Here is a 13,034-nt window from a genome sequence, read left to right as displayed (position 1 = left end):
GCTAAAAATCCGCATGTGGATGTCACTGACATGTCGTTATACATGACACTGTACACTTCTTGGAACATCGTGTTGTCTGTTTCCTGCCACGCTTCGCTTGACACCACATTCTGCGAGCTGCACTTCCATAGGTATTCTTACGTTGCTGAAACGCTTCAGCCAGCCGTTTGTACTGCTGAAGAAACCTCCGGGGACTCCTAGCTAGCTGGTGACAAAATGGTTCGCTCTGGGTCACTGCTCGTACTGGTTGCCTCCAGTAGGAAAAACAAGGGGAAGGAAAGGTCCCCACTCCCAAACTTAGTGTCCGCACCCTCAGGCTTTCGTAGCCTCAGTGAGGAGCATAAGAAATCATTCTTCCCTGCTTTCATTATGCCACTTTCAGTGCTCCTATCCGCCCATACAATTACACCCGGCTTCGTCATTTCTCTCGATTTTTCAAATCTCACCTTTTACCGCATGCAAGCTAGTTCATTACTGGTGTCCGCCGTTTTCAAGTGCCTTTGTACTTGGCTGCTGGTTAACGTGAAAAGTGGACGCATTTATTTCATTGATAGCAGTCGGCTGCATGCAGTCATTTACTACTTCAAAAAGAAGCATATACAAAAAAGTGTACGGAAGTGGCGGGTTCTAGGATGCCAAGGGTATACTTTAAACGAATATGGGTGCTGCTTGTACTTGCGGGAACATGATGAGGCGGACTGCTCTTCGAGCTATTCAAAGAGCCTTTGAGTGCACACACACCCCACGTGTTGTATGCTGCTAAGCTATTCTCGTTTTGTTGTTGTTATGCCTCTGACTTGACAGCCATCGTGACTTCCACCCATTTGTTACCGCCATCCATGCTTTTCTCCTGGCAGTCTTGTCTTTCCATTATGTATTGTATTGATTTATTTATGTGATAAAAGCGCGTGCGTTCACTTTCCAGGCACCCAGAACGAACAGCTGTGCGGTTCTGTCATGTGCGTTTGGAAACCATGTAAACAATTTAGGGTATTATACTATGGGCAAGCAGTAAGCTTTTGCAGTACGAGGCTCCCTCTTTCTGTGTTGCGTGTGACAGCTGTCTTACTGCAAAGATCTTAAAGGAGCACCAACACAAAAATTTTCAGTTGTCGTTTCTTTGCGTCAAATGAAAGGCCAAGCCATCAAGAGCATAAAAAATGTACTGCTAAGCGTGAGTGAACCCTGAAAAAGTAATTACACTATGTTTTTAAAAGCTAGTTGCGGTTCCTACTGTACCCTGACATCACAACACGGTATCAGCTCGTCACGTGCTCATGCAAGATATCGTGACGTTTCCATGGCCGCTCTGTACCATGGCTCCGTTGGTGATGCACAAGTGGCCATTTTGAATGTTTTTGTGATGCAGAAGCGGCCATATTGGAATTTTTGGGACCTGACGTTATCAAAACTAGTCAGACTGCTACGTGAAGTCACCAGAATTAGTACTGTAGCCTGACATCAAGCTAGTGTCGATGTCTGTAGGTGCGTCATAGGAAAATTGACTTTAATATCAAGATAAAATATGAGCATTTTCTGAGCTTCATACTTTCTCAGAGCCATCTTTGTATATGGGAGATGCATGGCAGAGTAAACTCACCTTCGAAAATTCATGTCAGTACCCCTTCAACACTGACCATTCTGCTTGTGCACTTTGTGTGTATTTTCCGCTCGTTCATGCCGGCAGCAGTGCTATAAAGTACGAAGTTTAAGGGAAGAAGCAAAAAACAAAACACAGTGCACATGCCGACACTACTTTCTTTAAATTGTTCTCACACTCTGCTTGTCAGCTGATCAGTCTCGTGTGCAGCGCCAATGCAGTTGGGGCGCACAGCGGTGCCTGCCAGATTGTTTCTCGTGGCCACTGTGCAACGATGCCATAATGCATTGCAAAAGGCGGATTGCCCATATTTTAGCAAATGAATGTGGTGAACTTGGCCAGCCAGAGTGCCTAGTTTACGAATCTCTTTGCAGCAATATTTAGGCTGTGCCTGGATACACGACTTGGTTGCCTACAGCCATTGCGACATGAACAAGGCGAAGCACAAACAGTGATTGCTGTTGCTAGGCAACTGTTTTCTGCCTATCAGCAGCTGTACTATGGACTGCCTGTGTGGAAGTACGTGCCCACGCCCTCGTACCGGAGGTACACAAAGGCCGAGGATGTCTTGTACAAGTGGGTGTCACTGCTTTCCTATCTGGTCATTGTATTACACCCTCCCGGTTGCTTTTACAGAATAACGCTGGACTACATGCAGCAGTATGCCAAACATGCATCGGAGGATCGGAGCGACAAGAGCCTTCTTCAAGCGCTCCTCAGTTTGGATGGGCTGTTGGAGAAGGATATTCACCTCACGATAATGGATTTCATTGTTGGTGGCGTTTTTACGGTAAGTCGCATACTTTGTCTTTCCTACTTGAAATTACAAAAACCTTGCTGGGAGCCAGCAGTTTGACATGTAGCATGGATATGCTTGAATGTCCACTTTCATGCGCACTCCAAGACAATAGTGTACATAGTTCTTGAGGGAGTAACAGTAACTATTGCGCAACATCATGACGCTGTGAAAGACTTTTGTTACTGAACTGATACACTGTTTTCTACTTTGTGCCACCTAGACTAGCATCGCCTTGTGCTTTCTTCTGCACCACTTGGCCTCCAATCAAGATGTGCAGGAAAAGCTCTACACTGAGCTCAAGTCTGGCAACATCAGTAGCTGCTCCTACCTTCGTGCATGCATAAAGGAAAGCTTTCGGTAAGTATACACTTGCAGTGCTGATAATGCTTCCCTAACTACGATCTCTATGGGGACCCTGGAATGGCTTTGATAATTTTGTACAGAGCAAGCCCTATATAGACTGATTTAAGCTCTCTGCATGAACTGTTTAACTTATTGCAAGACTTAAAACCTGCAGATTGCTACAGGTCGCAGCGTCTCAGCCAAACAAGTTTCCAAGCACCCATTTCCATTATACATGGCATTATTCCATCATACATAGCAATGGCGACTAATCTGATTGGATATGTCTGATCTACATCACTGACTATCTTTACAAAAACCTAATTGTGAAAAAATGCTGTTCATAATATTTAGAAGACTTTATAATTGCTTTTCTTAAAAGAAAGCAGTAACTGAAAGAGAATAGACAATCACAATTTACTTGGGGACCTCTGGTGGACAGTGAGCATTGTCTGCCTGTGTTACAATGTGCTCCGTGTTGACGTGAGCTGCACGGCAGTGTTGAGGTTATCTCAAGGTTTTTTTGCTCGGACACCATGAATTGCCCTATCTGCATTGGGGGCTACAAATCTAGCAACTAGCGACATGTAAAGCGGCTACACATCATGTAAAGCATGTAAGGCAACCAGTGAGTGGAGTCATTTTGGCTCATCGGTGCAGTGAGCATTGGGCTCTCACTATCCACTCAATGCCAGGATCGACACATCTGCGGCTATAACTTCGCCACTGAAGACATCACCGCACTGCCTGTGTTTGCACTTATCAGTGATCATTCTCAGGTACTTTCTGTTTGTGCACACACTTCTTGGCGTTTGCAGATTATCGATGTTCTGGATAATAAAATGTGAACGGCTGGTACTGTCGCGGCACCTGGTCGAGCAGATCTTAACCATGTGCTTCTTTATGCGTAGCCTCTGTGATCCGCTTCAGCGGTGCGCCGCCAGAGTTGATTGCGGAGGTCACGCAAAGGGAAACGCAGCTCAACCTGACGAGTGTGCTGCTGTCACAGGCGATGACTGCGCTTTTGATGAGTTAAGGAGGAAAAGCAGTGCTGAAAAGGAGGGTAACAGATGACAGCTCATAGCTGCCTTAATAGAAGGTGCGTATGTGGCTTAATTTATGGTGCAAATGATTTGATGATACCGTTGTCTAAATGGTGATGCTGACATGATTTAAAAAAGAATGTTTCAGTGTTCCTTTAATGTGAACAGTTTTCTTAGGATACTTAGAGCACTTTTCAAGTTGGGTCACTGCACGTTTTAATGGCTTGATCACAGAGCATGAATGTCTTCAATTAAAGGGGTACTGACACAAAAATATTGGTCTGGAGTTTTTTTGCTGCAATACGTTGCTGGGGGCCTGTTAGTCATAGCAGAGCACATCGCTTGCTGAAGCACGTGACAGATAAATAATTACAGTTTGTTTATTACCAACCAATTTCAGTTTGGAGAGCTTCGAGAACAACGAGCCGCTGGGTGCAACTAATGTCATTTAGCCCATGCACACAGAACTGTGATGAACTTCCGCACTGCCTGAATCGTCTGTTCACGTTCTTTCACCTGCTGCATTTGTGCTGCGCCATGTTGTTGCTGTCGTCATCATTATTATCGTGGTCTGGTGGCAACAACTTTCTTGAGGGTTCCAAACTTTCCAAACATTTGCCGTGGGGGCGGACTCACAAATAGCTGCTGAATTGGTGTAACGCATCAAAAGGGCAATGATACCTATAACGTAATCATCGCTGGCTGGGCCAGCTTGAAACTTGGCTGCAGTGTTAACGTAGCAGAAGTTGGGGGTCACCTTCAGGCCACCTTACATGATGTCAATGTTGTGAGGTACGGCATATAGCACTGGATTGTGCATGCAAACTTCAAAATTCATATATATTGCCTTCCAAGCTGTATTCGCTTTTGAGAGTTGGTAGATGATATATGTGTGAGCAAGAAGACACACCTCCGTCCAGTGCATAGCCAACGCTTGGCTCGCATTTCTGATCGCTGCTGTCTCGTTAGACGGTGCCTCACACTGCCTCGCCATTTGACGAGGCAGTGTGGCTATTCGACGGCCACAACATCACCACTCTCGTCGTAACTGGAGCCGACTATTCCGTCGTCAGTGGACCGTGCGCCACAAAGTTGAAGAAAGTTAGGACTGCTTTGCAAGGCCCCGAAACCCGGACCGCTAGAGGCCACCAAATAATGCCGGCTGGAATCTGCACTGCAAGAGTCACCATCAATAACCGGACTTATCCTGCGAGCTTTGTAATCTTACAACATTGCTCCAGGGATGCGATACTTGGGATAGACTTCCTAAGTCACCACGGCGCCGTCATAGACCTGAGGTCTGAGTCAATAACACTAACCTCAGAAAAAGCCCTTCCGCCCTTGCACGACGCCAGGGAACCATGCATTGAATGTGATAGAAGAGCACATCACCGTTCAGCCTCTCTCCAGCGTCGTCATTTCCATCGGCACACAAGAACCCGCAGACCTTGAAGGCGTCGTTGAGGGCGATCAGCACTTGCTTCTGAACCGTGAACAAAGGCAGGACGGTCACCTACATAGAAGAAATTGTGGAAGCGACTAATGCTTTCACCCTCGCCGATTCTTCCAAGCCTACTCCGACGAACCAAGCTCCTCAACCAGCTTTCGGTGTTAATCCTAGCCTTCCGAAGCATAAGCAAGAGCAGCTCAAAACCCTGCTCTTGCAATACAAGGACTGCTTTTCGTCGTCATCAAGAATTCGGCAGACCCCAGTTGCAAAACATCGCATCATTACAGAGGAAAGTGCCAGACCACTCCGTCAGAGCCCGTACAGAGTTTCAACGCGAGAATGCGAGGCTCTAAAGAAACAAGTCAACGAAATGCTACGTGACGACATCATCCAGCCGTCCAAGAGTCCGTGGGCATCACCTGTGGTGTTAGTGAAAAAGAAGGAAGGAATCCTACGTTTCTGCGTCGATTATTGTCGCCTGTACAAAATCACAAAGTGTATCCTTTCCCACATATAGACGACGCCTGGATCGACTCCACAGCGCGAAGTACTTTTCGTCGACGGACCTCAAGACCGGCTACTGGCAAATCAAAGTCAACGAGAGAGACCGAGAGAAGACTGCCTTTATAACACCAGACGGCTTCTTCAAGTTCAAGGTCATGCCCCACTGTCTTTGCGCGGTGCCTGTGACTTTCCAACGCGTTATGGATACAGTACTGGCAGGCTTGAAGTGGCAAACTTGCCTCATGTACTTGGACGACGTCGTGTTTGCCTCAACCTTCGACGATCATCTCTGGCGCCTTGAGGCTGTACTTCAAACAATCAAAACCTCTGGACTCACCCTGAAGCCAGAAAAGTGCCACTTCACATACGAGCAGCTCTTGTTCTTGGGCCACATGATTAGCAAGTCTGGATGCTCACCCAGACCAACGGAAAACAGCTGCCATCGTTGCCTTTCCGTCGCCCACCGACAAGAAAGCCGTACGCCAATTTCTGGACTTGTGTGCCTACTACAGGCGTTTCGTCAAAGGATTTTCAAGGATCGCCGAGCCGCTAATGCAGCTCACGAAAACCGACATGGAATTCAAGTGAGGAACGACACAAGTCGAAGCATTTCAAGAACTGAAACGATGCCTGCAGACGGCCACCGATACTTGCGCACTTTGACGAATACGCTGACACGGAAATCCACACCGACGCAAGCAGCGTACGGCTCGGAGCTGTCTTAGTGCAGAGGACTGACGGACTAGAAAGGGTTGTCAGTTATGCTAGCCGGTCACTATCTAAGGCAGAAGCCAACTATTCTACAACAGAAAAGGAGTGCCTTGCCATCATCTGGGCTACATCAAAGTTTCGCCCCTATCTTTACAGCAGGCCTTTCAATGTTGTGAGCGACCACCACGCCTTGTGTTGGCCAGCTAACTTGAAGGACTGTTCAGGTCACCTCGCACGGTGGAGTCTGCGACTTCAGGAATTCGACATTACCGTCGTTTGCAAGTCCGGACGAAAGCACTCCGACGCTGACTGCCTGTCCCGTGCCCTTGTTGACCCACCGCCACACGATGACCAGGATGGTGACTACTTCTTGGGAACCTTAAGTGCCGATGACTTCGCCGAACTACAGAAAGCCGACCAGGAACTCAAGGGTCTTGTGGAATACCTCGAGGACAAGGTATCATGGTTCCAAAGGTATTCAAGCGAGGACTGGCATTTTTCTTGGAGAATGGCATTCTCCTGAAGAACAACTTCTCTCCACTCCAAGCCAACTACCCCCTCGTAGTACCTTCAGCATTACGTCCAGAGGTTCTGGAAGGTTTACACGATGACCCGACGGCTGGACACCTCGGTGTTTCCTGCACGCTCGCGAGAATACAGGAAAAGTGCTACTGGCCTCACCTCACTGCCAACGTCACCCACTACGTAAAGACTTGCCGAGACTGTCAGCAAGGGAAAACACCGCTGACAAGGCCAGCCGGACTTCTTCAGCCGATCAAGCCACCTCGCTGTCCGTTTCAGCAAAAAAATGCCAGGCCTGCGCTGAAACTGCAGCACAGTCACAGCGAAAGCTGAAAGAGCGGCGTTTCTAGAGCCCGTTGTAAGCTCTCTTGGGGCTACAATACAAGTACACTAGAAAGCTACCCACTACGCCATAAATCACAATTTTTGTGAAGTTGGGAAGCACCCACTAAGCCATTATTCGTCATTCTGCGGAGAAGCGAGGCACCAGCTACACGTCTGTAAAGCATTATGTGCACTTTGTTGACGCGACGACTGATGACGATGAAGAATTATGGCTCATCCCTTTGTAATGGGTTGGAAGCTTTAAACGGCCCACCAGTTATGTAATCTGCATTGCGTGACGCCTGCTCGCTATTTCCCTCTCCCGTCATGCTGTATAACATACGTTGACGTGGGAGAGAGGGGGGCGAAGAACTTTACTGAGACCCCGAGGAAGGAAGGAAAACGGGAGAGAGGAAAGACAGGGATGTTAGCTTATGGTCTTGCTTGGCAACCAATACAAGTGCACTTGCGAAGCACCCACTACGCTCTAAATCATTGTAATTTTACTGAGACCCCGAGGAAATCTATCATGTGCTGATGGGCTTCCTTGGCAACCACTACAAGTGCACTTGCGAGGAACCCGCTACGCTCTAAATCATTGTAATTTTACTGATACCTCGAGGAAATGGATCATGCGCTTATGGGCTTCCTTGGCAACCAATACAAGTGCACTTGCGAGGAACCCACTACGCTATAAATCATTGTAATTTTACTGAGACCCCGAGGAAATCGATCATGCGCTTATGGGCTTCCTTGGCAACCAATACAAGTGCACTTGCGAGGAACCCACTACGCTATAAATCATTGTAATTTTTGAGAACGAGGGCAGCAGGCACTGTGCCATTTTTCGTCATTTTACGGAGAGCCGCGGTACCTGCCAAACGCATGTAGGCATTATGCGCACTTTGTTGATGCTGTGCCTGATGACGACGAAGAATTATGGCAGAGCCCTTTGTAATGGGTTGGAAGCATTCAACAACCTACTCATTGCGCAATTCGCATTGTGTGACGCCTGGTTACAGAATTCGCGTTGTGCGACGCTTGGTGCTTACTTTACTCTTCTACCACGGTATATTGCATATGTTAATGTGGTTCCTTCCCGACACGAGGCCTGTATAGGGTCTTTTTGCAGAGCAGTTTCAAGCACCGGCATGGCTCAGAGGTTCAATACTGGGCTCCCACGCAGAGGGCCCAGGTTCGAACCTCGTTCCATCCTGGAATTTTTTTCTTATTTCGTTTTCTTTTTCTTATTTTGAGCGATACTGATTACGGACACCGGCGGCGGCGGCGGCGGCGGACAACTACGGCGCCAAAAACGGCCGGTGAAATGATCTCATAACAGCTTTCGCTGTAAAACGGGATGGACTTACCGGGGCCGTTCCCGACATCGACTTCCAGAAACAAATGGATCGTCGTAGCTACCGACTACCTCACCCGCTACGCCGAGACAAGGGCCCTGCCCAAAGGCAGTGCCGCTGAGGTAGCCAAGTTCTTCGTTGAGAACATCGTCCTGCGTCATGGCACCCCAGAGGTGCTCATTACTGACAGCGGTACGGCCTTTACTGCGGACCTAACTCAAGCGATCTTGGGATACAGCCTGACCAGCCACCGCCAGACCACCGCTTATCACCCACAGACCAATGGCCTCACCGAGCGCCTAAATAAGACCATCACCGACATGCTGGCCATGTACGTCGACGCCGAACACAAGACGTGGGATGCCATCCTTCCATACATGATGTTCGCATACAACACGGCCGTGCAAGAAACGACGCAATGACGCCATACAAGTTGGTATACAAAAGGAACCTGGCAACGACGTTTGATGTCATGCTACCCAACGTCATTGACGAAGAAAATCTCGACGTGAATGTCTACCTTCAGCACGCCGAAGATGCCCGAAAACACGCCCGCCTACGCATCAAGAATCGACAGACAACGGACAGCCAGCGTTACAATTTTCGACGACACTTTGTGGAATACCAGCCCGGCGACCGTGTTTGGGTCTGCACGCCGATACGCCGACGTGGACTTAGTGGAAAACTACTTTGGCGATACTTCGGGTCATACAAGGTGCTTTGACTACTCGGCGCTATAGACTACGAGGTCATCCCGGACGGCATCATGAACTCTCAGCGGCGCCGTGCACTACCTGAAGTCGTCCATGTCGTGCGCCTTAAGCTGTTTTGTCCGCGTTAGCGAACCTTAGGACTGCTTTTTTTTTCCTTTATCGTTGTAGTTTATTTGTGTATGCACTTTTTTCCCTTTCCATGTTCTGTTACAAGCATTGGGACAATGCATTTTTCAGAAAGGGGGGCAATGCCACGTGCGCTTCTTTTATTATTTCTAACAAGTCTGCTGCATGCGTAGCCGCTGCCAATTGCACAAGCCGCGCCCTAATGTCTGGGAACCTTTCAGATTGTGTTAGAATCTTCTTATAGGCTTGAGCGCACAAACGGGAAGAGCTGAGATTATTCTGGAACTAACGCGGCCACCAGCGATCAGGCTCGAATGTTCGATGCCGCATTTATAAAATGCTGGTGGGCCTCGCTGCGGTGTAGTTCATCGACGGAAGACGTTCTATTTGCCGCTATCAGTGTACAGTGCGTATTACTGTAGTTGACTTTCCGTTTCCCAGCCACAAGTTCGGCCAAATAAAGAGTTTCATCTTCAACACGCCGACTGCTGCCTTCGTCGACATCACGACCACGTGACAATATGCATAGCGTCCTTGGACCACCAATAAACCTCTTCACAAATGGTGGAGGCTGCTGGACTTCCCTGTTGCTACACCCTAAAGCTGCTAAGCCAAACGCTTCCACCCATCATGATCGACAACACGAACCCACTGGTGCCTTTGCCGCATTCCATCGCCTGCACCGGGGTTCCGCGGCTAAGGGACCCAAAGGTCCTCAGCGGCGCATATTGGACCGACGTGAAAGACTGGCTAACAGCTACGAACTGGTGAGCGTGCATAACAAGTGGGATAAACCCGACAAGCTCGGCCATGTCACATTTTATCTTACTGGCATTGCCGAATTGTGGTACCACAATCGCAAACGCGACATCCCCACGTGGTCCGCTTTCAAGACGTCCTTCTCAGAAGTGTTCAGTCAAACGGCTGTCCACAAGCAATGCTTGCGTGTCCGAGTACAGCAGACTGGAGAAAGCTTCACAAGCTACATTCTCAAACCTCTTCACATATGCGTGTTCACAGGAATCGAGCCTGCAGGCTATCTAAGCCATGAAATTTTGTGCCAGCATTCCTCTGTGACAATGCCAGCCAGGATCACAGGTCCTTGAAACCCTTGAAAACCCTTGAATTTCATGAGCAATATACCTCACGAAAGGACTTCCCTGGTCATGTCACCTGCCTTTTGCAGTGAATGAGCATGGACCAGGCAGAGTTCCAATTTCAGAGACAATTCGAACTTGGACAACCCCATGTGGAGATATTGTCAAAATAGTTTGATATATTGGTAATTCAATATTAAGAATGTAAGACATAGTAAAGTTCACTTAATGACAGCCTTTATCTCTGTTTGGATGCATTGCCCTCACACCTTTGTTACCGTGAAGGATATTAAGGCAAGCTCATCTTGCTCATTTATCCTCCATGGCATGCGATTTCGCTCACATACGATCCCTTGTCTGGCAGCATATCCAGACACAATACTGTTTTGTCCTGCACCTTGCGAGATTCCGCAGGAATGATGTGCAATAATTTCGTAATCCACTTTGGCACAGAGAGCCATGCAAGACAGAATCGATTAGAAATACAAGCTGCCCTTGATCACAGCAGTTATCTTCTGTTGTTTTCTGCACTGCAAAGCTGTCAACTGAATAAGAATGAGCACACCTTGTAACAAATATCTAGCTTTCATTACACTCTGCGTCACCTAATAGAGACATATGTCCATAATTAATTAATTTTTGTAATTATGAAGATTGGCCTGTGAGTGGTCTAAATATTTATACTAAATGTGTCAAAATTTCTCCCGCTAACTTTGTGTTGTACCTTAAGGAAATATATAAATTTTTGAGGCCTTAACAATTTTGGGATTGCGCCTATTCCCATTGATAGTATGTTATCGATGATTTCAAGTTCAAATTTTGGCACTCCCTGAGCGCTTATGGACAGCTAACGCGATTTAAGGGGTAAAAGAGACAGTATTTTATCAGTTTCACTTTTGAGTTTCTTGTGCCGTGGGGGGATCTTGAAACGTCCTTCGCAGTAGGGAAAGTGAGCCAGGTGAGCACTCGTGGTTTCGGTTATGGCGTCGACATCGCTCCCTGGTGCTCCACGAAAACGGCGAATTTTTACAGATTCCGATGTATCTGAGCGTCAATCTCTGGGTGCATGATGGTAGCAGCACAGAGACGGAAGGCCACAGGTCGACAAAAAATGTGGAGCTCTCTCAGGATCACTCACCAAACATATCTTGCCCTTAGGGCTCACTCGGACTCAGACCCACCAAACTTTTCCTCATCTGTACTCACTCGGACTCAGACTCACTATAATTTTTCTCAACCGGAGTCACTCGGACTCAGACTCACTAAAATGTAGTTTACTTGGACTCACTCAGACTCACGGCTCAAACGAGTCCGTTAGCCTATATAAATAGCTTTTTCTACTATAGTGTCAATGCTCTTTAACACCGATATCTCACATAATCGTTGCTCTGCTTAGCACCTTTTGATCTTGTACCTTCATACGTGAGTTATCAGAGTTTTCAGTTCAATAAGGACCTTTTTATTGAAAGAGATGACTCACACGAGATATTTATCAATAACTTCCCGTGAAAAAGTTTGCAGGGGGAAGGTCAAGGCACCTCTTCCCCCTCTCCCTCCGTAACTCATGCCTGTGATCAACAAATATAGAGCTGACGTATGAACGGTAGCTCGTTGAAGTATGTGGGAGTGTACGTGAGTATAAACGTGAGTGATAGTAATGCTGAAGTTGAGTATATAGGACCATAGGTCGGCAAAAAATGTGGCGCTCACTCAGACTCACTCATGCAATATATTTTGTCCTAAGGGCTCACTCGGACTCAGACTCACCAAAATTTTCCTCAACCGGACTCACTCAGACTCAGACTCCCCATAATTTTTCTCAACCGAACTCACTCGGACTCAGACTCACAAAAACTTTACTCACCCGGACTCACTCAGACTCATGTCTCGATATGAGTCTGAGTGAGTTTGCCGACCTATACAGAAGGCGACTTCGATTTGTCAGACTTCAGTGCGGACGGCGATGGTGCGTCAAACTACACCGGAACATCAGTAGGTACCCACCGGTAAGTTTCGCTCTCTCCAAGGGCTGTTTTATCGCTGCTGTGCGTTGATGTAAACGTATCCGGTGCGTACTAAAAGTCACAGCTCTTATCCGCAAGGTGTCCACTTCGTTCGGGCAGGAGCATTTGGCACCGGCTGCGGGAAAAGTGGAGTTCTCTGCAAAGATGGCGTGGAGTGGACCTTGACCTAGTGCTCCGGAGTGCTGCACGGTGGCTTCTTCGTGTTGTTTTTCACCGCAGAAGTTGTCGGAGAGATATGCAACCAAACAAATAAGTATGCATGGAATTGGTATTCAAGAAAAGCCTACGCATAGTGAGAGGGACGGATCCTGGAGGGAGGTCACTGAGGACGAGATGGGTACGTTCGTCGAATTTATGTTGTACACGGGAATTGCCCAAGTCCCGCGCCTGCATTGCTATTGCAGTCGACGACACATGTCTT

At 47.6% G+C, this 13,034-nt stretch overlaps 1 protein-coding gene across 1 annotated transcript in view; it reads left to right on the top strand.

Annotated features, from left to right (window-relative positions):
• LOC119397008 (ecdysone 20-monooxygenase) overlaps window positions 1–13,034 on the top strand; it is a 38,894-nt gene that overhangs the window by 12,241 nt on the left and 13,619 nt on the right. Inside the window, exons 4-6 of the mRNA XM_037664424.2 lie at window positions 1,975–2,176; window positions 2,237–2,390; window positions 2,620–2,756. Of these exons, the coding sequence (XP_037520352.1) occupies window positions 1,975–2,176; window positions 2,237–2,390; window positions 2,620–2,756 (493 nt within the window). The remainder of the gene's footprint in view (window positions 1–1,974; window positions 2,177–2,236; window positions 2,391–2,619; window positions 2,757–13,034) is intronic.

Source organism: Rhipicephalus sanguineus, chromosome 6, assembly GCF_013339695.2.
Source record: "Rhipicephalus sanguineus isolate Rsan-2018 chromosome 6, BIME_Rsan_1.4, whole genome shotgun sequence".
Classification (NCBI taxonomy): Eukaryota; Metazoa; Arthropoda; class Arachnida; order Ixodida; family Ixodidae; genus Rhipicephalus; species Rhipicephalus sanguineus.
Note: the sequence above shows the minus strand (reverse complement) of the source record. Positions and strands in the feature narration are given on the sequence as shown.